Here is a 22667-nt window from a genome sequence, read left to right on the forward strand (position 1 = left end):
ACCAGGTAAGATAACATAGAAACTTTTAAGTGTTTCTGTTGGTTCTTGATGGTTTTGTAATGTGTTTTGTCTTTTTTAAAGGTTGATATCACAGTGTAAAGGATCCTAATGGTTTAACAGGTGACCAGTGGCTGATTCTAAATACCTGAAATGTACAGGTATTAACTATAATAACCACTGAAATTACAGTCAGAAGTGTCCATAAATTTTTATTGTGTATAAAGTTTACATTGTATGTTGGGCCTGTAAATACCCTCTCAGGTACGCTGAGATCACTGTGAAGGTGAAGAAGCTGAACCTGTGTGATAACTCTCGTGTCTGCCAGCAGTAAATTTGCAGCATACCAACGATGAGGAATGCAAAAATCTGTCATAGGATCTGTGAGAAAAAAGGAAGAGGTTATGAAAAGTTGTGAAAATGTGTTTCAGCAGTATTTAAAGACTGAGAAAGAAGTGGGACACTAGCTGTTCAGTGGATACCAAGTCAAGATCAGACAGACCAAGAAAGATTTCTGAAACATCTACCCAGAAAAATTCTCCAAGGTGTAGCTGTTTCAGAACGTAAAATAAGAAGATACTCAAACAGAATTTGGGACTGTATGGTAGACTTACCCAGAAAAAAGACATTTTGTGCCTGTACAAAAAACACCCTGTTCGCAGCACGACAAACAGCATCTAGAAACCTCAAGACCTCCAGAATAAAAGTAGTTTAATGAGACTTCATGGTCCTAACCATACACATTATGTTTACAGAGCAGACAACAAGAGCCATGAAGAGAAATAAAACCATCCCCAATATGAAGCATGGAGCTAGATCTGAATTATTGGCAAGATGAATGTAGCAGATTACTAGATCATCTTGAAGGAAAAGTTGCATGCATCAGCCCAGGCGCTGCACATGTAAGGCACTTGAAAGAGCCTGTGGTTCTTATGGAGAAAGGCTTGTTCTTATGTACTGTTTCTATAATAGTTATTATGGGTAGACTGACTCATGAGGACTTTCACAATTTTATATTAGTATTTTCAATTTCAGTTAAAAGCTAAAGGAAAGACATTCTGAAGTACCTCACATTTACCATCACTTGGAAACACATTAATATTTTAAAGCTATTGTCTGCTTTTATGCTTAATGTAATTTCACTGTGCTCATCTCAAAGCTGCAGCAGGACAAATGTTACTGTCTTACTAAATAGTTCTAAAGTTCTCTTTTGAGGAACATTATTCGTTTTTAAAATTAACTTCTTATTTTTATGTAAGTGTTGTTGCTACCAATTTCAACTTGGGTTACCTACTGGTGCTGTGTAGTGGTGTTTGGGCACGTGCTGTTGGGCTTTCTGTTTATTTTTTTATGCTTTTATGGGTGAGATGGTGTGTGTCAGACCCGACCTATGGCCCAGACACCTAATGTTACACCTCATTACTACATGATGCTAGTTTTGCCATCAATCCTATCAGTCAAAACATTAAAGAAAATCTTTAATTTAAAGCAGTGTAGAAATTAGAGGATTGTTCTAGCAACGTTGAGGTGACATAAAAAGATTCTGCTAAATGCCTAAATACTGACATGATGGCCAACAGGATGAAGTAGTCTCAGAATGAAATACACTTGATGGTCAACACAAACAGTGAACAAATTCATTCAAATTTAGTAAAGTACATGTGAGACAAGACATGCACACAATGGGTAATACATTCAAATTTAATAGTAAAGCAATTGGTAATAAAAATGCAATGCAAGACATACACAAAGAAAGACAACAGCTCATAAAAGATAAACAAACTGAACGAAGGTAGTATGACAAATATTAAATAGCACTGGCAAGCAGTTAAACCCCTCAAAGGAAAACTAGTCCTACTCCTGGTTAACACACAATGAAAGACAGGTTTATTGATATTGTGTATTGTCTACTTTATGGTCACAGCAAGCATGATTCTATAGTGTCAAGGCATGCCCAGTATCGGTATTTGGCAGATAACCCAAAGCAAACACAAACTTTCCTCCATAAATGACCTAACTTAGCTTTCAAATAAACAAAATAAACCAAAAATCCAAAACCATTCCTAACTCCACAACAATAAACAAAGACAAATTCCAAAGAAAACAGTTTCAAGTCTCATATTCCACCTCATGTACCATAGTTGAAGTAGACAGTAAAAGTATTTCATAATCAACACATGTGAAGGCCACTGGGAAGAGGTTTCTAGCACTAACACCCAGTAACTTGTTGCTTTACTAATTCTTCTCTTTTGCTCTCCCCATCAACACCGGGTCAAGACCAATGTGATGAAATCAAGAGGACCGCACAGGCTGTAAATTCATACATAACACAGAAGCACCTAAAATAGCAAAACAGAGAAAAAGAAAGAGATTTAACAGCATAGTCACAAATATACAGCAGATGTCACAAACATAATAATGTCATAAAAAACTGCCAACATTGAGCTTTGAGAAGGTACGTAATAAACCATCAGTGAAACATCATGAACCTTCAGAGAGTAAGTGTGAATGACGTGTCTTCATCCTTCAGTGACAGCCAACTGAGGATCATTTGCTTCCTAACTTGCTCCTGACTGTACTGGGTGTATTGCCTTAACATCCCCCAATCTTCAATACATAGTTAACAATATGTGAACATCCAGATCTTATTCTAAAAACATCAATTTGGACTTTAATATGTTTTGCCATTACAGTTGCCCAAGTGCTCAGTCTACACGCTTTAGCACTGAGTGGTTTCATTCTGTGATCTTGAGCTACTGTTGCTTCTTGTCATCCAGTCCACAGGTACAATAAGTCCACAGTTGGCTAGGGCAGCTCTAGCAGGACAGAACATTTGACAAACTGACTTTAAAGCGGGCATCTTATAACAGACAGTCACGTTCTTCTCAAGCACTCTCCTGAAAGAGAATTCATAGTCTAGTCATAGACCCTGTGTCTTTTTAAGAAAGCAAATGGTTCCTCCTGGTGCGCCTCCTATGTACGTCAAATTTGTGCAGTCTCGTTCTAATGGTAAATGCATGTACTCCAACATCCACAGTGGCAAAACTACTTGCAGATCCTGTGATGAAATTTTGGAGTTCTTGAATACTTTTAGCATCGTATGGTCTGCTCTTGGGTTAAATTTCCAGAGGCTGGTTGGCCTGAACATGCTGGCAGTGGCTTCAAATTTCCTCTACTTGTAGATGATTCATGTAATGACATTCATGGTCAAACATCAGAAATACAGGAAAAGGAGTTTACTCTTTAATCTTCTTAAATATCTACACGACTGTGGCAAGTCTACCTTATTTCAGGTCCACTTCACTCATAATGCTCATGGATGAGATGGAGGTGTTGCTACCATCTATGATGTGAAATTTGGCATCACTGAAAAACTTTGTACCAGTTCAGGTCTTTTGAACTTTTAGTTTTAAATAGAAAATGCATGTGTATTGGTTACAATACAAAAATAACCTTGGCCAGCTTGCAGTTTCTAAAAGAATTTTTAGAGTTTCTTTCCAGCCTGCACAAAGCTGTAATCGTAGATGACTGACATTCATATGGAGATGGAAAGTGATCCTTTAAGGGCAGCGTTATATCAATATTATACTCTGTTGGTGTTTTTCAGCATGTTTTAGGTCGCATCCACTAGTTTAATTATACCATAAACCTAAATTTGAGCTTTGATTCTTTCACCATATACAGTGTTAGAGTCTTAGATAATCTTCTGAACTGAAATCCACTGAGCAGTGTGCCATATGATAGATCACAGCTCAAATAAATGATAGACAAGCTGAACATATCTTCTAGTCTACTCTGGATGAGGTAGCTCCTGAAGAAATGCAAGGAATAGGTCTACAGAAATGGTGACACTGCTGCACACAAAAGGCCAAGTATGCCCTTAACAAGGCAGTCAAAGATGAAAAATTCAAATAGAATTCCCTCACCTGTATGGGACTCCAGCGCATTACTTATGACAAGCCAAAGCCTCAAATGTTGCTGCTAATCCCCCACTCCCAAACAAGATTAATACCTTTTATGATTGAGAAAATTGTATCTTTCTTTTCCTGCCCACAGCCTGGTAACATGGACACAACACACATGGTATATTCCTCACCACCCTCTATAATTAGCAAACATCAAGTCAGCTGTATACTAAAGAAAATCAGGAAAGTGGCCAGCTTTGATCTTGTCTAACATACAACACTCAGGCACTGGACTATACGTTATCCTCGCAGACCTCTACAGTCACTTCCTGGCTTAATGTGTTGTACCAGCTTGTTTCATGACCTCTGTCATCACAACAGTTAATAAAAAAAAGGTCTCCTTCTACATAACCTAAAACGTTGACTGGCACTCTCTGGAACCATCTTCCGCTGTTAATAATTTAAGTAGCCGTTGATCATCTACAAGGGACCATCCAAATAAAGTGTGACCAAAATTTGATATTCAAGGCAAAATGTAATAATAATCTAGCTTTAAAATACATTTAAATACCACTTTAAACTTTGTTCAACTTATGTAACATTAAAGGAATACTTAAGAATAAACTTGAAATGCTTACTTCGAATACTTACAAATGCCTTCTTACAAAGACGGTAACAGATCGACCAAGTCTCTTCAGTGCTCAAATCTCCTCTCTACACAGGGCAGAGAAAAACATACAAATCATAAAGATATACATTTTCTCTTCATTCAACCAACACAGAGTCTTCCCAATCAAGGTGACATTGAAAAGACACTTATTAAACAATACAATTGTGATCTTCAGAAGCATATTAAAAAAATTAATCAAAATCATTTTAAATTTGATATGCACATTTTTACCTCTTAATGCATTTATGTGTTTTGGAATTTCTGAAGCGTTTCCCACACTCTGAGCAGTGATTAGTTTTTTCTCCTGTATGAATACGTTGGTGTTTCTTGAGGGCACGACTTTCTCTAAAACTTTGTCCACACTCTGCACAATGATATGGTTTCTCTCCTGTATGAATGCGTTGGTGTTTCTTGAGGGTACCTTTTTCCGTATAACTCTTTTCACACTCTGAGCAATGATACAGCTTCTCTCCTGTGTGAGTGCGCTGGTGTGATAGGAGATTATTTTGTTGAGTAAAACTCCTTCCACACTCTGAGCAGTGATAGGGTTTCACTCCTGTGTGAATAAGCTGGTGCCGTTGGAGGTGACTCAGTAAAGTAAAGCTCTTTCCACACTCTGAACAGTAAAATGGTTTCTCTCCTGTGTGAAAGCGCTGGTGTATTTGGAGATGTGATTTTCTACCAAAACTCTTTCCACACTCTGAGCAATGATAGGGTTTTTCACCTGTGTGAATGCGCTGGTGTACTTGAAGAGTACTACTCTGAGTAAAACTCTTTCCACAATCTAAGCAGTGATACGGTTTCTCTCCTGTATGAATGCGCTGGTGTGCTTGGAGATGACTCTGTGTAGTAAAACTTTTTCCACACTCTGAACAGTAACACAGTTGTTCTCTTGAGTGAATGCGCTGGTGTACTTCGAGATTATTCTTTGTATTAAAACGCTTTCCACACTCTGAGCAGTGATACGGTTTCTCATCCGTATGAATGAGTTGGTGTCTTTGGAGATGACACTTTAAACTAAAACTCTTTCCACACTCTGAGCAGGGAAAGGGTTTCTCTCCAGTGTGAATGCGCTCATGTCTTTGGAGATCTGTCTTTAAAGTAAAACTCTTTCCACACTGTGAACAGTGGTGTGTTCCTTTTTTGTTTTCAATCTTTCGTGTTCGTCTGTGAGATGACTTTGTCCTGAGAGCAGCAGAGGATGTTTTACGAGCCCTGGAGCTTCTGGACACCATATCCTCACATATAATCTTTTCTAACATCAGCAATATGATGTTGTCAGTTGGGTTGCGCTTCTTTGATGTATTTCAGCAGGTAAATTACAACTATGTAAGAAAGTGGACACTAGAAGCAGGATAAAACTTGCCATAGGAGGTCAATCCTTTCTGGAAGAAAACAAGGGAAAAAACTTAAATGCCAGTGCAACAGAATAGTCAAAAATCAAACATCTCAGTAGCAGTGTTTTTTTATATGCAATAAATAATATTCTTATTTCTATGAATGTCTTTTCAACCTTAAAACCTAACAAGCATGTTGTAAGAGTTAGTTCTGTTTATTGCTAGTGCAGCTGTCTAAAATGAAGCTCTCTGTCATATGTAAGCGATCATTTTTTGTCCTATTTGCATCTTTAAAAGAAAGCTGAACTTTTATGTGAAGTGTGCATTTGATGAACTAGCTATTATCCCAAATTATTACCAGCTGGTGTGGTATAAACAAAATAGGCAGAACAGAATGTTCTAAATACAATCACAGTACAGACACACTACTGTATATAATGACATTACACAGCACTAAACAGATTACACAGCAGTACATTCCTTCACTGGCTACCATACAGCAACTAAGTCACGACTTTGATTTTTTTTTCTCAAGTTAAAAAGAAAGTCTAAACATAAAGTTAAACTTGTATGAAGTTAAGCATGTTTACATGACAAACATGACACTTTCTTCCTCATCTGGGGTCTTTTGAACCATTTGTGTCACTCAACATTGACTTAGTCATATATGGAAAACTAAAAAATCTGAACCTTACAAAGGCAATAAAAAGAACTTCATCTCCAACCTGAAATGATCAAAGCGTCTCATCAAACTGAAACTTTCCAATCTCTTGATTTGGGATAGTATGCACTGGATCAAGTCTAATGTCTCACTACTTGATTCCTTTCTTAAAGAGTTTGGACATGCCATATGAAAGGGAACTTGATTTTCATTTTTGAGAGATAAAATGCAGCCATTTTAAAATTAGCTTGGGTGAGGAGTTGGGCTCCAAACTAGTAAAAATGGAACTAGAAAAAATGGAAACAAGTATTTTGCTTCTTAAATAAACTTCGTAAAAATCATTCTTAACGAAATACAAAACCTAAGGTGGAATCTTGGATACCAAGAATAATTATTTTTTCATTCCATGCAGGGACGTAGTTACGCGACTCTAACTATTGACTGATTGCAAGCTGACCCAATCGAATGGAATGGTGAGACTTTTTTATTTGTAAGTTTGATTTGTTTTTCCTGAACAGCGTTGCTATTTTTTTGCTATTTTTGCTGATAAAAATCATGACAATCTGTCATCTCAGCTCTGCAATAACGGTTTAGTTTCAGGAAAAAAGGCCAAAGATGAACCTTTGGGAAATGTAAAAGCAAGTCCTGGTTCTGCTTTGAGCAAATCGACTCATTTTATATTTCATTTCTGAGCAAAACAACTAAACATCTTTTATTCAAAAAGTCAAAAGCAAAAATCTTCCGCCCCCCCCACCCTTTCCTATCGCTACCACTGAACATCGTCAGCCATTTTCTCAGAAGAAGATTAGGAAAAGAAATATTGGCTGAGCATACAAATGACATCACTCTTTTTAAAATACAAAAAGTGATCTTAGAGATGATCATTGTAAAAAAAGTCCTACCCACTTTCTCACTGGATATACCCTGCATTAGTTAGCAAACTAAAGTCCTTCAAATTCAGCAGTAGAACCTTAAATGGGACAGATACACCACAACAGCTATGAAAAAGGACCAGCACCACCTCTGTCTGGGTTGGTTGTGGATTGTTGCTCATCAAACCTAAGATACAGCAAACTGCATGATTTGCAGAGAAACTCATTGGCTCTTGGCTCTCCAACCTCAAAACCTGTATTCTTCTAGGATATGGAATATGGTGGGGCAATTTCATAGAGGACCCCTCACATGCCTGTCACTCTTGCTGCATTTGAAAAGTTGAATCTATGGCTATCAAGGCTATAACCATGTAAAAAGGATAAAGGAAGGTAATAATAGACAGTATGTGGCTACATTTAAAGACTCTGCTCTTTTGAAGGCCTTTGATCACATACTATAGAGCAAAACCATTAAAAAAATACAAACTGCTAAATCCTCTCCTAGTACTAAATCCATTAGCTGTTCACTGACAATCCCCTTACCCAAGCTGAACCAGTGACATCCACCTAAACTCAACACCACCCCTATTCACACTTAACCAACGCCCCCACCCAAACTGAATCAGTGACCCCCTCTCCCAAATTTAAACCCATTTACATTTCAACGAAATAATGACTCAAGAAGTAGGAACTGGGTACTTTTCTTAAATTCCTCTAAAATAAAATCTCCAAAAAGTGAGATGTGTGAGAAACAATGAAGCAGAACAGGAGCTGAACCAACACAACACTCTTTCTTACGTGTAATTGAATGAATGTTACCAGTGTCTTCTACACATCTCTGACCTTCTCCAACCCAACTAGAAAAACATCATTATCACCCAAAATCACAGCTAAGCTAACATTAGCCTCCTCCACAGCTCTGTCTGGGTAAAGGCAGTTTCTGAGTTAGCCCAAACATTTCACACTTTTACTTTTTACTTACCAAAAAGAGAATATTTCTCCAAAAGTTTCAGTAAAAACAGTGTAAACAGTGGAAAAAAAAATGAAAAACAGCTCTTTGCCTTCAGCAGATCAGCTGCTGTTCTTCTGTTTAATAACACAGATCTGCTCTTTTTGCTCTTCTTCTTCTTCAGAGAACCACAGTTACAGAACTAGCGCTTCCAACTGGACTGCAGGGGACTCACACAGCAACGACGTCGTCACTGTGGATCTGGAGCGTTATTTTTTTAACTCCACCCGTATTCCGACAAACCCCGCCTCCTGCGTTACGATTGGCTAGAAGTTCAGGAGAGCAGTCCACTGACTGGCTGGTTGAGAAACGGCTCTCGTTGCCGGAGCAACCAGGTAAAATAACACAGAAACCTTTGTGTTTCTGTTGGTTCTTGATGGTTTTGTAATGTGTTTTGTCTTTTTAAAGGTTGATATTACAGTATAAAGGATCCCAATGGTTTAACAAGTGACCAGTGGCTGATTCTAAATGCATTTGATGATTTTCTAATGGGATCTAAAGCTGTTCTACAGGAAACTAGTGGTCTCTATTGGAAACCATTTCCCTGGGCAGTTCAGTGAGTTCAGATTCAAATTCACATTGACTCACTGATGCCCATTTATTTACTGAAAAAGTTATGAATTCACACATTTATGAAATAAAATAATGGAATAAAGATGATGTTAATACATTCAATAAACAGATTACAATATAAACAAATAACAGTTTTAAAAAAATATTCTTGTTATGTATTATTTTTAAAGTGCTCATTAGTGGAGCAATTTCAATTGGGAAGGAATTGGTGTATCATAAACAAATTGCACTCTGAATTCTGTTGGCACCATCCTCCGTCCACCCTTGCGGTTGGTTGGGTCCCCTTAGTCAGTGTTCTTGCATACTTGTTGGTTAGTTAACTCCTTTTCTTTTAATCTATATGCATTCAGCTCAGTTTATTATATTAACCCTCTTTCCTTGCAAATATATTGTTCCTGTATCAGACACTTTTGCAAGTGAGAAGCAAACTAAAGACTTGATTGCAAACGCCACTACTGTGTACTTGTGTCCTTCCCTTCCATCTCCATCACATGCCATGTTATTTTCCCTCCACCCCTAGCTACATCTGAGGGGAACGTAACATCTGTTCTTTGAAAATTAGTGATCATACAAAACATTCTTGCTTTAATAAAATAAAGCTATTGATCATCACTGAAATTTACAGGTATTAACTATAATAACCACTGAAATTACAGTCAGAAGTGTCCATAAATTTCATTGTGTATAAACTTTACGTTGTATGTTGGGCCTGTAAATACCCTCTCAGGTACACTGAGATCATTGTGAAGGTGAAGAAGCTGAACCTGTGTAGTGACTGTGGTGTAAATTTACAGGATACTAAACAATGAGGATTGCAAAAATCTGTTATAGGGTCTGTGAGAAAAAAGTAAACACTGTAAATAAGCAAAGGGTTATAAAGAGTTGTGAAAAAGTGATTCAGTACTTTTCAAAGACTGAGAAAGAAGTGTGAAACTAGCTGTTCTGTAGATACCAAGCCAAGAAAGATTTCTGAGACATCTACCCAGAAAAAAAAAGATTCTCCAAGGTGTGGCTGTTTCAGAATGTAAAATTAGGAGATACTCAAACAGAATTTGGGCTGTATGGTAGACATGTATTCCACCACCATGTACATCATTCCACCACTGAGGTACTGTTGCTTCTTGTCATCCAGTCCACAGTAACAATAAGTACACAGTTGGCTAGGGCAGCTCTAGCAGGGCAGACATTTTACAAACTGACTTTAAAGGGGGCATCATATGACAGACAGTTTCACATTCTCCTCAAGCACTCATATTCATAGTCTAGTCATAATCTTTTTAAGGCAGCAAATGCTTCCTCCTGGTATGCCTCCTATGTAAGTCAAATTTGTGCAGTCTCGTTCTAATGGTAAATACATGTACTCCAACATCCACACTGGCAAAAACTACTTGCAGATCCTGTGATGAAATTTTGGAGTTCTCGAATACTTTTGGCACTTTTTTTGACTTTGCAAATCATTTACATGCACGAAAAAATATAACACACTAAAGGAAAAGGAAAAAACAAGAAAAGCATAATAGGTCCCCTATGAAAGCACAATAGTGTATGTTTCTCTTTTTCTTGCTACGCTACATATTTCTGATGTTAGTACATCTAGAAAAGAAAATGCATGTATATATCTTGGCCAATCATAGTTTCTAAAAGAATTTTCAGAGTTTCTTTCCAGCCTGGACAAAGCTGTAATCATGGATGACTAATATTCATATGGAGATGGAAGGTGATCCTTTAAGGACAGTGTAATATCAATATTATACTCTGTTGGTGTTTTTCAGCATGTTTTAGGTCACATCCACTAGTTTAATCATACTCTGGACCTAAATTTGATGTTTGATTCTTTCACCATACGGTGTCAGATGTCTTAGATAATCTTCTAAACTAAAATCCACTGAGCAGTGTGCCACATGATGGACCACAGCTCAAATAAATGATAGACAAGCTGAATATATCTTTAAGGTCTACTCTGGTAGCTCCTGTAGAAATTAAAGGAATAGGTCTACAGAAGTGGTGACCGTGATGCACACAAAAGGCTAAGGTTTTTCTGGGAAAAAAGAAAAAAATTAGGGAAAACTAAAAAATAAATGTACAATACTTATGGATATGGTTTCTTTCCCGTGTGAATGCGTTGATGTGTTTGGAAATTACTCTGGAAGGTAAAACTCTTCCCACACTCTGAACAGTGATAAGGTTTCTCTCCTGTGTGAATGCGCTGGTGTGTTTTGTTTCTAAAATTCTGTCCATATTCTGAACAGTAATATGGTTTCTCTCCTGTGTGAATTCGCTGGTGTATTTGGAGATATTCTGTAAGGTAAAACTCTTTTCACACTCTTAAGCAGTGATGCAGTTTCTCTCCTGTGTGAATGCACTGGTGCATTCAGAGATTACTCTGTACAGCAAAACTCTTTCCACACTCTGAGCAAAGTCAGGGGAGGAGTTAAATAAAGCTGGGCTTCTTCAGATACCAGGCCCATTCACAGCGGCCTCACCTTAGTGACCCCGCCAGGGAAGGAGGCACAGTGGTCGATGCAAGCCGAAGCACAAATGCAGTTGGAGTCCAAGCTAGGCTAAAAGCTAACCCCTCCAGACTGGCTGTACCCTTGATATGTTCAGCCAGCGTTTGCACACTTGACAACAAAATGGACTTCCTCGTGGAATGAGCAACAACTGCACCACTGGAGGAAGAAACTCTGCTGCTGTCTGCTCCCTGAGGACTTGGATGAGGACGAAGTCAGCATGGAGTGGGTTTTTAGGGCCTGGGGAGGTCGACATACCTCTGTCACGGCTGGCTTACTACCTCCGGACCCTTGTGGATGCAAAGCTTCCCTCACTGGAGGCCAAGGAGCAAGGCACAGTGGAAACCCTCTGACACACAGGTTTCCAGTTGGATCTCGGAATGTCTGTCTGACATCTCTTCATGGATGTCAGCTCACCACCTGAAGCTCAATCCTAGCAAGACTGAGCTGCTATTCATCCCTGCAACTACAGGTCCTCATCATGATCTTACCATCTCAACCGAGAACTCTCTGATTGTCCCATCTGTAGAGGCAAGAAGTCTTGGTGTGGTTCTGCATAGCCGGTTATCGTTCTCGACTCACACTGTGAACCTAACTCGGTCATGTAGATTTCTCCTGCACAACATCCAGAGGATCTGACCCTTTCTCAATTGAGAGGCCACCCAGGTGCTAGTGCAGTCTCTTGTCATCTCAAGGCTTGACTACTGCAACTCAATCCTGGTCTTCCAATGCAGGCCATCAAGCCTCTGCAACTCATCCAGAATGCAGCAGCACGGCTTGTCTTCAATCTCCCCAAGTTCAGCCACGTCACCCCACTGCTGCGCTGCCTTCACTGGCTTCCTGTAGCTGCACGCATCAGATTTAAAACTCTTATGCTTGCCTACAAAGCCAAAAATGGACCAGCCCCTCCCTACTTGAGGGCAATGGTGAAATCTCGATCTGTTCTGTGTTTAACTCTGTTCCTTTTTCTCTAAGTATCAACAATGACTCTGATTCTAGCAGTATCTGAGCTCAGGACTGGCTTTCTCTCTAACCTATTGGTAACTAGCAAAGATAGTTTCTCTGGATAGACAAAGCACTTTTTGTAAGTCGCTCTGGATAAGAGCGTCTGCTAAATACTGTAAATGTAAACCCCTGCCCCCGTCCACCTGGACCTGTTGTCTCCCTCTCTCTCTCTCCCCGCTGCATTCTGCTGGATGAGCTGAGGTGGTTGGAGACCCACCTCCTCCCATCATGTCCCTGGCCCACACCTGATCACGAGCCCCCTCATTTCTCTCCTGGCCACAGGCCAGGTTCACAAGGGTGGGGAGATGGGCCTGGAGAAGGCATGTTCATGGTGGAGGATGAGGACTCTCTGGCCAGAATGGCTGCTATGGCCCAATACCTGTGCACTGCCTTATTAGCAATTGCATAATTAGTAATAAGAACCACCTTTAACAGTAAACGTAACATATCTTCTTTGTGCAAAACAGTTAAAAACAGAATTAAACAGTATATAGACAGTTCCTTCCGACCACACAGCGGCAGACGAGTGATTACTGAAAGAAGCACCTCAGCTGTTTAGGTAAGTGGATCCGTTAGCGTGTTCTGAACATCAAAAACTGCTGTTACAGATTCTGCCATGAGCTTTTTTACTGCTGCTTGTCGTCCCACACCACTGATGTGTTAAGTTCTGTCTACTAGCGCATATGCATACACGCATCAGAAATTGCTTTGTGGTGTCAGTCACAGGTATCGGTATCCCCATCACTGACAGTGATAGTGCGTTTAGGTGCCAGTATGTATATCAGTGCAACACTAGTATTTATGGTCTGCCTGCTGCTGTTGTATGTTTAATGTCACACCGTGTCCTTAAAACACTACATTTTGTACCTCTCTCAACAAATCTGTAATGAGGAGAAATGACAAAACTGACTTTGACTTTTGAGATCTGCTTTCCTGCAGGGTTTAGTTCCAAGCTGCATTTGACATACTGCATTCACCTTGCCTAACCTAACAGTAAGAAATCTGGTCCTTCCCATCATGATCTTCTGAAGATGTCAGTGAGCTTGAGCAGGTGTGGCACACTGGGGTTGGAACTAGACTTTGCAAAAAGACAGATCTCCATGACCAGGGTTGATAACCACTGCTTCGTGCAATGAATTTACTGTAAAATGACACTAAAGATATCATGAAAAATGGATCTTTGCAGCTAGTTTATATCAGGAAAACAGAACAAAGCAAACGATCAGAAATCAATCATGCAAGTGTACTAATATAAAAAAAAAATAAAGAATAACAAAATTAATCCATCATAAATTATGGATTTAAAAAAGTAAAAAAAAATACAAGACAAATTATTGTGTATATCTAAATTAAATTAATATATGTGATCAGAAACTAAGTATGAGAGAAGGCAGTATGAAAGTCCATGTTTTTTCGAATCCCACCTGTACTCCGACAAACCCTGCCTCCTGCGCTACAATTGGGGTACATGAAGGGAAGTCTGCTGATTGAGAATCAGCTCTCTGTACCGGAGCAACCAGCATCGGAGGATCTACAGCAGTTAGAAACCAAAGATCTAACAGGGGAGTTTATCCCAGTCCAGCACAGCAGACACTTTAACACTATTGCTTTCAGAAAAATGTCTATTACTGTTTAAATCCATCAGTTACACCTAAAATGTTTGGAGTAAAACATGTCTTTAGGTTTAAACTCTCCATCAGTTTCAATGAGTTCAGATTCAGATTCACACTGACTTGCTAATGCCCTTTTATTTACTGCAACAGTTATGAATTTACATAAATATGATTTAAAACACAAACATGCATGTTTTACATGTATGGAAAACAAATACAGGTAAAGTGTTTTTATATAATACATTTGAAAGTGATTAAAAATGCCAAGGAAGGGGTTTTTGCTTAATGTACTATCATGACTGGCTCAACATCATGACAAATAAAAGGGAGGAACACAGTGAATAAATGAAAAAATGATTTTAATAAGAAATAAATTTAAGGTTCTGGTGCAAAAATCTCAAGGACAAAAAATAGGCCAAAATAACCCCAAAATAAACGAATTAGACTGAAGCATAATGCCCAAATGAACAAAAGAAAACTGGCCTACTGCCGGGACACAAACAACACAACAAAAGAGAAGCTTCCACCACAAGCACACCACACAGGTGTAAGTAGTGGTCTTGATAAGGCCTTCAGCCCCACCCACAACAACTCCACCTGTAATGGCACAGGCCTGTAATGTAAATCAATCAAACAGTGCCCTTATATGGAGAAGGAGGGCATCCCAGGTATTACTAAATACCACATCATCATCCAAATATACAGCACAACCCTCTAAACCAGAAACATGATTCATTAGATGCTAAAATGTAGCAGGAGCATTTTGCAATCCAAAACTCATAACCCTCTAAGAATATTAACCAAATGGTGTAATGAAAGCAGAGACGAATGAATCAGGCTTAGTCACTGCATTCAGCTTCAGATAATCAGTACAAAACCTAAAAGAACCATCAAGCTTATTTACCAAAAGGCATGGAGAGGCCTAGCTGGAAAATGAAGGCTCTGCTATTTTGTTCTTAAGCATGTAATCACCTTCCTTCTCCAATTGTCTTCTCTTATCCAGAGAGACACGGTAGTACAGCTGCCGAATAGGGGCTGCATCACCCACATCGATATCATGCTCAATAAGATTTGTGCAAGTGGGGGTATCTGGAAACAGTGACCCATATTAACTGATCAGTTTAATCAACTCTGAATGCTGCAAGGCAGGCAAATGCCCAGCATGCTATCCAAATTATGCAAAGCTTCCAAATTTTTTAACTGGCCTAGTAAAACACAAATCACCTGGGTCAAATAAGATGTCTGCCTCACCACAGTACAGGGACCAGCAAATTGCTGTTTTCTTGACTTCTTGACCAATCAGTCACTGGCTCTGTTCCTGACTTTATGCATTCCAATGTAATTTTTTTTTCTTTCTAAGGCTCCCTGGCTCTGGGCATGGTATGCAGTAGCCCAGTTATGTTTAATACCTGGCTAAACAAACTAGCAGTAAAATTAGACCCTTGGTCAGACTGAATGACTCAAAGGAATCCAAAAATTAAAATGAACTAAGTCAAAGCTTTAACCACAGACTTTGCAGTAATAGAACAAAGCAGATAAGCTGCAGGATATCGTGTGGCTTGACACATCATAGTCAGAAGATAAATACTTCCTGCTTTGGACTTGGGTAAAGGGCCCACACAATCCACTATCAGATGCTCAAATGGTTGGCTAATAGCAGGAATAGGGTAAAGGGGAGCAGGTTTCAGTGTTTGATTAGGCTTACCAGTTAACTGGCTAATCCTTTTTTAGTTTTGGCCAAAAAAATTGCTGCAGTATTCCATTCTAGGTCTTTCTAACCCCCAAATGTCCGGACACATCATGAGTGGTCTGCAGAACACTACAATTTGGCACTACAATTTGAAAAATAGAGTCTCCCACAAAATGAATGCCGTGTGGAACCCATTTTCTCAACAACAGGCTATCTTCCAAAAAGTAACCTGAAGGCAGATCTTTAATAACAGAGGCAGGCAGGACTTTATCAAATAAGTCACCTAAAGAAGGATCAGCACGTTGCTCTCTAACCAACACTTCAGGTGAAACAGAGAGGCATTAGGGAATTTCAAATATTTTACCCTCTGAAATTCCTAGTAGGTATGAAGGATCCTTGGTTGGGGAAATTTTACCCATGGCACGTGTCACCGCACAAGACAAATATCTCAGGTGAAACATTCTCCTCCAAATCATCCGTTCAAGTGACCGGTGTGGAAGACACAACCAAAGATGGAAGAACACCTCGCCAAACACATTGCACCTCTCCCTGGACCAGATCAGACTTTAAAACAACCCTATGTAAAGCAACAGACAAAACATTCAGTCCAATTCCCCTAATCAAAACATCACTGTCCATATAGGACTCAGAAGAAAAAGGGAACACAGATTCTAATATAAAAGACTCTGATGCCCCAGTATCTCTCAAAAATCTAATAGGGACCGCCTGGGTAGAATCCACTAAATGGACACGTCTGTCCATCACAAATGGCAAACACATAGAATCAAAGGACTTCCCAGTAACAGGCCCAATCACAGAAAGAGCAGCAGCTATCAAGCCAACAGGTTTCACAGGGCCAGGAGCACTCCTAGAAGCCTTGGAAGGAGTGCTCTCCATCTTCGTCCTCAAAACAGGACATTCGTTTTTCCAGTGACCACTGGCATGACAGTAACAGCATACATTCTCAAGATTTCTATCCTTAGGGAAACGACACAACTGATCCCCTACAGTGCTAAACAAGGTCTTATTAATCAAAACAAAATTCATCTGCCAAAATTGCAGCATCATATGCAGTCTTGACTTTACACTCGTTTATATAGATAGCAAGGCAATCAAAAACAGAATTTTGAAATTGTTCCAGTACAGTTAAATCTTTCAGATCATCTAAAGTCTTAACACCTGATGCTGTACATCAGCGATTAAAATGTAATGAAATACTCCTCGCAAATTCTACGTGTTTGCCTCTCCCCTTTCCGCCAAAACCTACATTTTTGCCTGTACGCCTCTGGAATCAATTCATAAGCTTGTAAAACGGCAGTCTTAACCACCTGATAATCTGCTGCATTCTCTGCACTGAGCGCAGAATAAGCTTCCTGAGCCTTACCAGTAAACACACACTGTAACAACATGGTGCGCTCTACATCACGCCATGCCCTTGCGCTAGCCAGACGCTCAAACAGTGAAAAAAACCTTTCAACATCCCCTCTCATCAAACCTAGCCAGCAACTAAAGATACTTAACTACATCAAAACCAGGTAACTCAACAGGACCAGCTGAAAATCCAGTATCTGAAAGCCTGCCAGCCTTGACCAAATCCAAACGGTATCGCTTCAAGTCACTTCTGCTCCAACTGATGCCTAGACAACTCAATCTACTTCTCCACCTCTAACTGGATTTGAATAATCTTTTCCTTAGCCGCACTTTCCAACAATATCAACTCTTTACGCTGTTCAAAAGTCAAAGAACGTGGCAAAGATGAGGCACTAGGAGAAACAGGTAAAGTCTTCAAAACACCCTTTTCTACCAATGCAGATTTCAGTTTACCCCTTCATCCACTTATCAGCAATTGATAACCCAACATCATAACTAGCAACTTCTAACAGCTGATCCTTAGAAAACTGATCCAATAAGTCCTCAGAGGGTGACTGAACAAACTGACTAACAGAAGCTATAGCCAACACAAAGCAGAGTCAGCAAACAAACAACTCAAACAGGAGGGGAGGCAACCGCAATTGCAGTTCCCCCTAACTATTAAACCAAAACTATCTAAGCCCAACCTAGTCTTCGTACTCCTTCCAAGAGCTGAGTCATTTTAAGCACCCAAATACCAGCAGGACAGAAGTCTTCTGGCCAGAGCCACAAAACCCAACCACTATGGCGACGCCCTCAGCCCAGAAGTGGTACAAAAATAAAAAGGGCCAAAAAGAAAACCAAAACCCACCCCCCAAACAAAACAGAGTGCCCAAACACAGACACTCCACTAAACCAGTCAAAGGGAACTACAACCCAAACCAACCCACCCCTGCAGAGTACTCACCAAACAACAGCAGGATCCAAAGGATCCACGGTACCACGCAAAAGTCCAAAATAGGCTCACCCCAACAAAAGCCTGCACCAGACCAAACTAAACAACAAGCAAAATCAGCTAACACAAAAACCCAAAACAAAACACTGCATGCCTCCAACTACTCAAAAAAGAGAGGAGAAAAAAAAATCCTAACAACAACAAAAAAAAGCAGACAAGCCCCCACATTTGTCATGACTGGCTCAACATCATGACAAATAAAAGGAAAGCAAATAGTGAATAAATGAAAAAAATATTTTAATAAGAAATAAATTTAAGGTTCTGGTGTAAAAAAATCTCAAGGACAAAAAAAAATTGGCCAAAATAACTCCAAAATAAACTGAAGCACAATGCCCAGGACACAAACAACAAAACAAAAGAGAAGCTCCCACCACAAGCACACCACACAGGTACACCATACAACTCCACCTGTAATGGCACAGGCCCGTCACAGTACTTGCTTAATGTTCGAAATACATTTTGGAATAAAACAATATACTTGAAATGTGTCCTGCATGTATAAAATACATATATACCAATCATTATTACTGAAAGGAAACATTCAGAAGTGTACATGCAAACATCTGTTCTGGAAAAGGTGGGACATTTTGTAAATTTCAATGAAAACATTTTGTTAACTGACAAAACCACAAAAAGACTTACAATATTTTCACAGTCGACCTCAATTATTTTTTGTAAATATAAACAAATGTAGATTTTGATACTTGAAACACTCATAAAAAGTTAGGACAGAGGCATCACTCTTAGTTTTAATTACACTCTTTAATCATTTGGGAAATAACAATACTAATTTATTGCAGTTTTGAAAGTGGAACTGCTTCCATTGCTTGAAGTCTCAAAATTCTATGGTCATAATTTTCTGATTCTCCTCTTAATACATTCCGAGAAAAGCTGTCGTCTCGTCGAGAGCATATGTCTCTCTAAAATCCCAATATATGCCTCCACAACAATGGTCTTCACACATATGCAGGTCACTTATGCACGGCTATACCATGGCAGATGTTGGCTTTTGCACCTTTCACTGAAGTCTGAATGTCTAGTCCCATTTTTAGCCAGGTGTTTATATTGCTGCGCTGCTAAGATATTTGACATTATTGAGCAACAAAGAATCTGGTTTGAGTTTGTGCAGTACGAAATTCCACCAGACAATGATGACGATTCATATGAGTCACTAGAGACGGCAGTATGACTCTGCCCATTGAACCTCCACCTGATTGTTTGAAATTATAAATGCTTCAAAAGACTAGCAACATCACTGCTAAGTAGACTGCTTGAAACGCTTGAAGGACCTGTGCCTGGTTGCATAAATATATTAATCTTTTCCCTTTAAGTACCATTTTCCCTTTGAGTATGAAGTATGATTTCCTCAAATCCCTCAGACGTTTCTTTTAAACAAGGGAAAACAAAGAGGAAGTTTTGCTGTACTAAAATTCCACCAAACCCATGAATACCCTCTATTATGATAGAAATGACCATCCAGCAGATAGTTCAGTTGGATGTTTCAATCAGGTTCCTTTTCTTACTCAGAACCGCAGGTTAAAGTACTCGCTTGCAGCTTTCTACTTCTTGGTTCTCAGAAGATGAAACATGAAAACTGCATCTCGGTAAGCTTACCAGTTGTTGGATTTATTTTTATTATTCCTGAGTTGAGTCAGACACTGTGTGCATTAGTGGACACTTGGATGTTTATCAAGACTGCCCTCTTATGATGTTGAAAGGTCTACCAGGTTTCTTCAGTTCTCAAATCTTCTGTCTACAGAGAGAAGAAAAAAAAGCCCATAAAGATACACATTCTTCTCTTTAGACATCATATGCTATTTAATGTTATGTGTCTCATTAACAACACTAATACACAAAGAATAGTTATATATTAAAAATGACTAAATAAAAATATATATATATAAATAATAATTCTTTTGCCCCAAGTCATCTTTTTTTTAATTTGACATACCTCTTAATGCATTTGTGGAACTTAAAATTTGAGTGTCTGAAATTCTTCCCACACTCTGAGCACTGATACGGTTTCTCTCCTGTGTGAATACGACGGTGTATTTTGAGGGTACCACTGCTTCTAAAACTTCTTCCACATTCTGAGCAGTGATACGGTTTCTCCCCTGTGTGAATGCGCTGGTGTTTCATAAAGTTACTCCTTTCTCTAAAACTCTGTCCACATTCAAAACAGTAATATGGTTTCTCTCCAGTATGAAGGCGCTGGTGAGTTAACAGAGTACTCTGTACAGCAAAACTCTTCCCACACTCTGAGCACTGATACGGTTTCTCTCCTGTGTGAATGCGCTGATGTTTTGTGAGGGAACCACTTTCTCTAAAACTCTGTCCACAGTCTGAGCAGTGATACGGTTTCTCTCCTGTGTGAATGCGCTGATGTATTTGGAGATGACTTTGTCTAGAAAAACTCCTCCCACACACTGAGCAGTGATATGGTTTCTCTCCTGTGTGAACAGGCTGGTGTCGTTGAAGATGACACTGTGTAGTAAAACTCTGTCCACACTCCGAGCAGTTATACGGTTTCTCTCCAGTGTGAATGCGCTGGTGTTTCTTGAGGGTACCACTTTCTCTAAAACTCTTCCCACACTCTGAACAGTGATACGGTTTATCTCCTGTGTGAATGCGCTGGTGTTTCTTGAGGGAACCACTTTCTCTAAAACTCTGGCCACACTCTGAGCAGTAATACGGTTTCTCTCCTGTGTGAATGCGCTGATGTGTTTGGAGATGATTTTGTCTTGAAAAACTTCTCCCACATTCTGAGCAGTGATACGGTTTCTCTCCTGTGTGAATGCGCTGGTGTTTCTTGAGGGAACCACTTTCTCTAAAACTCTTTCCACACTCTGAGCAGTGATACGGTTTCTCTCCTGTGTGAAGGCGCTGGTGTGTTTGGAGATGAGTTTGTCTAGAATAACTTTTCCCACACTCTGAACAGTGATACAGTTTCTCTTTTCTATGAATGAGTTGGTGTCTTTGGAGCTGATTTTCTACAGTAAAATTCTTTCCACACTCTGAGCAGAAGTAAAGTTCTTTATCTTTAATCTTCTTTCTTCGTCGGCAAGGTGTGCTTGTGTAGAGAGCAGGAGAGGATGTTTTCCGAGTACTGGATCTCCTGGACACCATATCTTTACATTAAATATTTCCTAATTATATCAGTGTGACATATTCCTTTTGGTGGTGTTTGTTGGCATTTGTGGATGAAAATGAGAACCGCAGGGGAAAATGGACAATAGGACCAGGAGAATATTCCTTTCTGGAAAAGAAAAAAAAGTCAACGCAAAATATAGTGACAAATTCATGTAACATTGTAACTTTGTTTGCTTCTGCAAACCCATCTGACCAACTTGGACAACCTGAAGAGCTTTGAGACTAAACATGAGAATACAAGTACACTCATTACACAAGACAGAGCTAGGTTGTGTTCGTTCCTCATTAAAAAAAACAGTCTCGGACTAATACATGTGAGTTCAACACTACATTAAGCAAAAATTCCTACTTACAAACTAAATGTGACCTTCCAATGTGGTTATCTAAGCTTCCTTTTATTTAATGTGTTGCCAACAAAGGAGACTTTGAGCTGGTCAATCAGCAAAGGGCCTCGGTGTGAGCCAGTCATGGAAGTACAGACACACATTTATTTTAACATTCTGCCCTACACACACTCAAGGAGCTATTTGTTTGGAGGTGGGTTGATGCTAATGGATAATGGATTCTCCTTAAAGTTCCTCCATCTGGAGAGGAATCCAGGCCATTACTACCCTCACAGCAAAGCGTCAAAAATGTTTCAGCAGATCCCCTACTCCAAAACCAGCTCAATACCTTCATTAAAGAAAAGGTCTTCTCCAACCCAGCTAGAAAACATTATTATGACCCAGAAATACAGAGCTAAGCGCCAGCATTAGCCTCCTCAGCTCAGCTCAGTCTGAATGAAGGCTGGCTCTGTGTTCACTCACATATTTCACGTCTTACTTTTCAAAAAGAGGGCAATTCTCAACCAGTTTCTGTAAAAGTGAGTTATAAACACAGTGTAAACAGCGTGATAAACAGCTCTTTACCTTCAGCAGATCAGCTCCTCTTTCTCTATATAATAACACAAAGCGTCTTGAGTTTCTTCTTCTCCGCGTTATTGAGAACCATAGTTATAGAACTAGCGCCCTCACCTGGACTGCAGGGGTCTCACACTGGAACGACGTCCGTACTGTGGATCAGGGAGCGTTATTTTTCTAATCTCACCCGTATTCCGACAAACCCCTCCTCCTGCGCTACGATTGGCTAGAAGTTCATAAGAGCCTAAGATCTAACAAGAGAGTTTTAACTCAGCTCAGCACAGCGTGAGACTTTCGCACACCGCTTTCAGAAAGACATCTATTACTGTTTAAATTCATCAGTTTCACCTAAAACCCTCTTACAGTGTCTTTAACAGGGCGTAACAGCCATTATAAAGGAAAAATATGTAA

The 22667-nt window shown here is 39.5% G+C and overlaps 2 protein-coding genes across 5 annotated transcripts; both read right to left on the bottom strand.

The window, feature by feature from the left end:
- Nucleotides 1-1206: 1206 nt before the first annotated feature.
- Nucleotides 1207-8658, bottom strand: LOC118802043 (zinc finger protein 501-like). Of its 4 annotated transcripts, none has more exons than XR_005006616.1 (4): nucleotides 8425-8658; nucleotides 4804-5957; nucleotides 4541-4616; nucleotides 1207-2336 (listed from the first exon to the last, which is right to left on the bottom strand). XR_005006616.1 is itself a non-coding variant. In XM_036562498.1 (3 exons), the coding sequence occupies exons 2-3, from the start codon at nucleotides 5832-5834 to the stop codon at nucleotides 4604-4606; spliced, it is 1044 nt and encodes a 347-aa protein (XP_036418391.1). In that variant the 5' UTR covers nucleotides 5835-5957; nucleotides 8425-8658; the 3' UTR covers nucleotides 4241-4603. The 4 variants fall into 4 exon arrangements, 1 of the variants encoding a protein (XP_036418391.1); XR_005006617.1 differs by having other exon boundaries at nucleotides 1208-2336; nucleotides 4554-4616; nucleotides 4804-5953; XR_005006615.1 differs by having other exon boundaries at nucleotides 1208-2336; nucleotides 4554-4616.
- A 5969-nt stretch (nucleotides 8659-14627) lies between these two features.
- LOC118802042 (zinc finger protein 501-like) lies at nucleotides 14628-22440 on the bottom strand. Its single transcript, XM_036562497.1, has 3 exons — nucleotides 22266-22440; nucleotides 20159-21463; nucleotides 14628-19960 (listed from the first exon to the last, which is right to left on the bottom strand). Exons 2-3 carry the CDS (start codon nucleotides 21331-21333, stop codon nucleotides 19948-19950), a joined length of 1188 nt encoding a protein of 395 aa, XP_036418390.1. The 5' UTR covers nucleotides 21334-21463; nucleotides 22266-22440; the 3' UTR covers nucleotides 14628-19947.
- Nucleotides 22441-22667: the final 227 nt, after the last annotated feature.

This window comes from Colossoma macropomum, unplaced genomic scaffold, assembly GCF_904425465.1.
Source record: "Colossoma macropomum unplaced genomic scaffold, Colossoma_macropomum, whole genome shotgun sequence".
Taxonomy (NCBI): domain Eukaryota; kingdom Metazoa; phylum Chordata; class Actinopteri; order Characiformes; family Serrasalmidae; genus Colossoma; species Colossoma macropomum.

Bases quoted from the DNA above. Each gene is read 5' to 3' on its own strand.
- LOC118802043 (XM_036562498.1), bottom strand. From the start codon at position 5,834: ATGTTAGAAAAGATTATATGTGAGGATATGGTGTCCAGAAGCTCCAGG.
- LOC118802042 (XM_036562497.1), bottom strand. From the start codon at position 21,333: ATGGTGTCCAGGAGATCCAGTACTCGGAAAACATCCTCTCCTGCTCTC.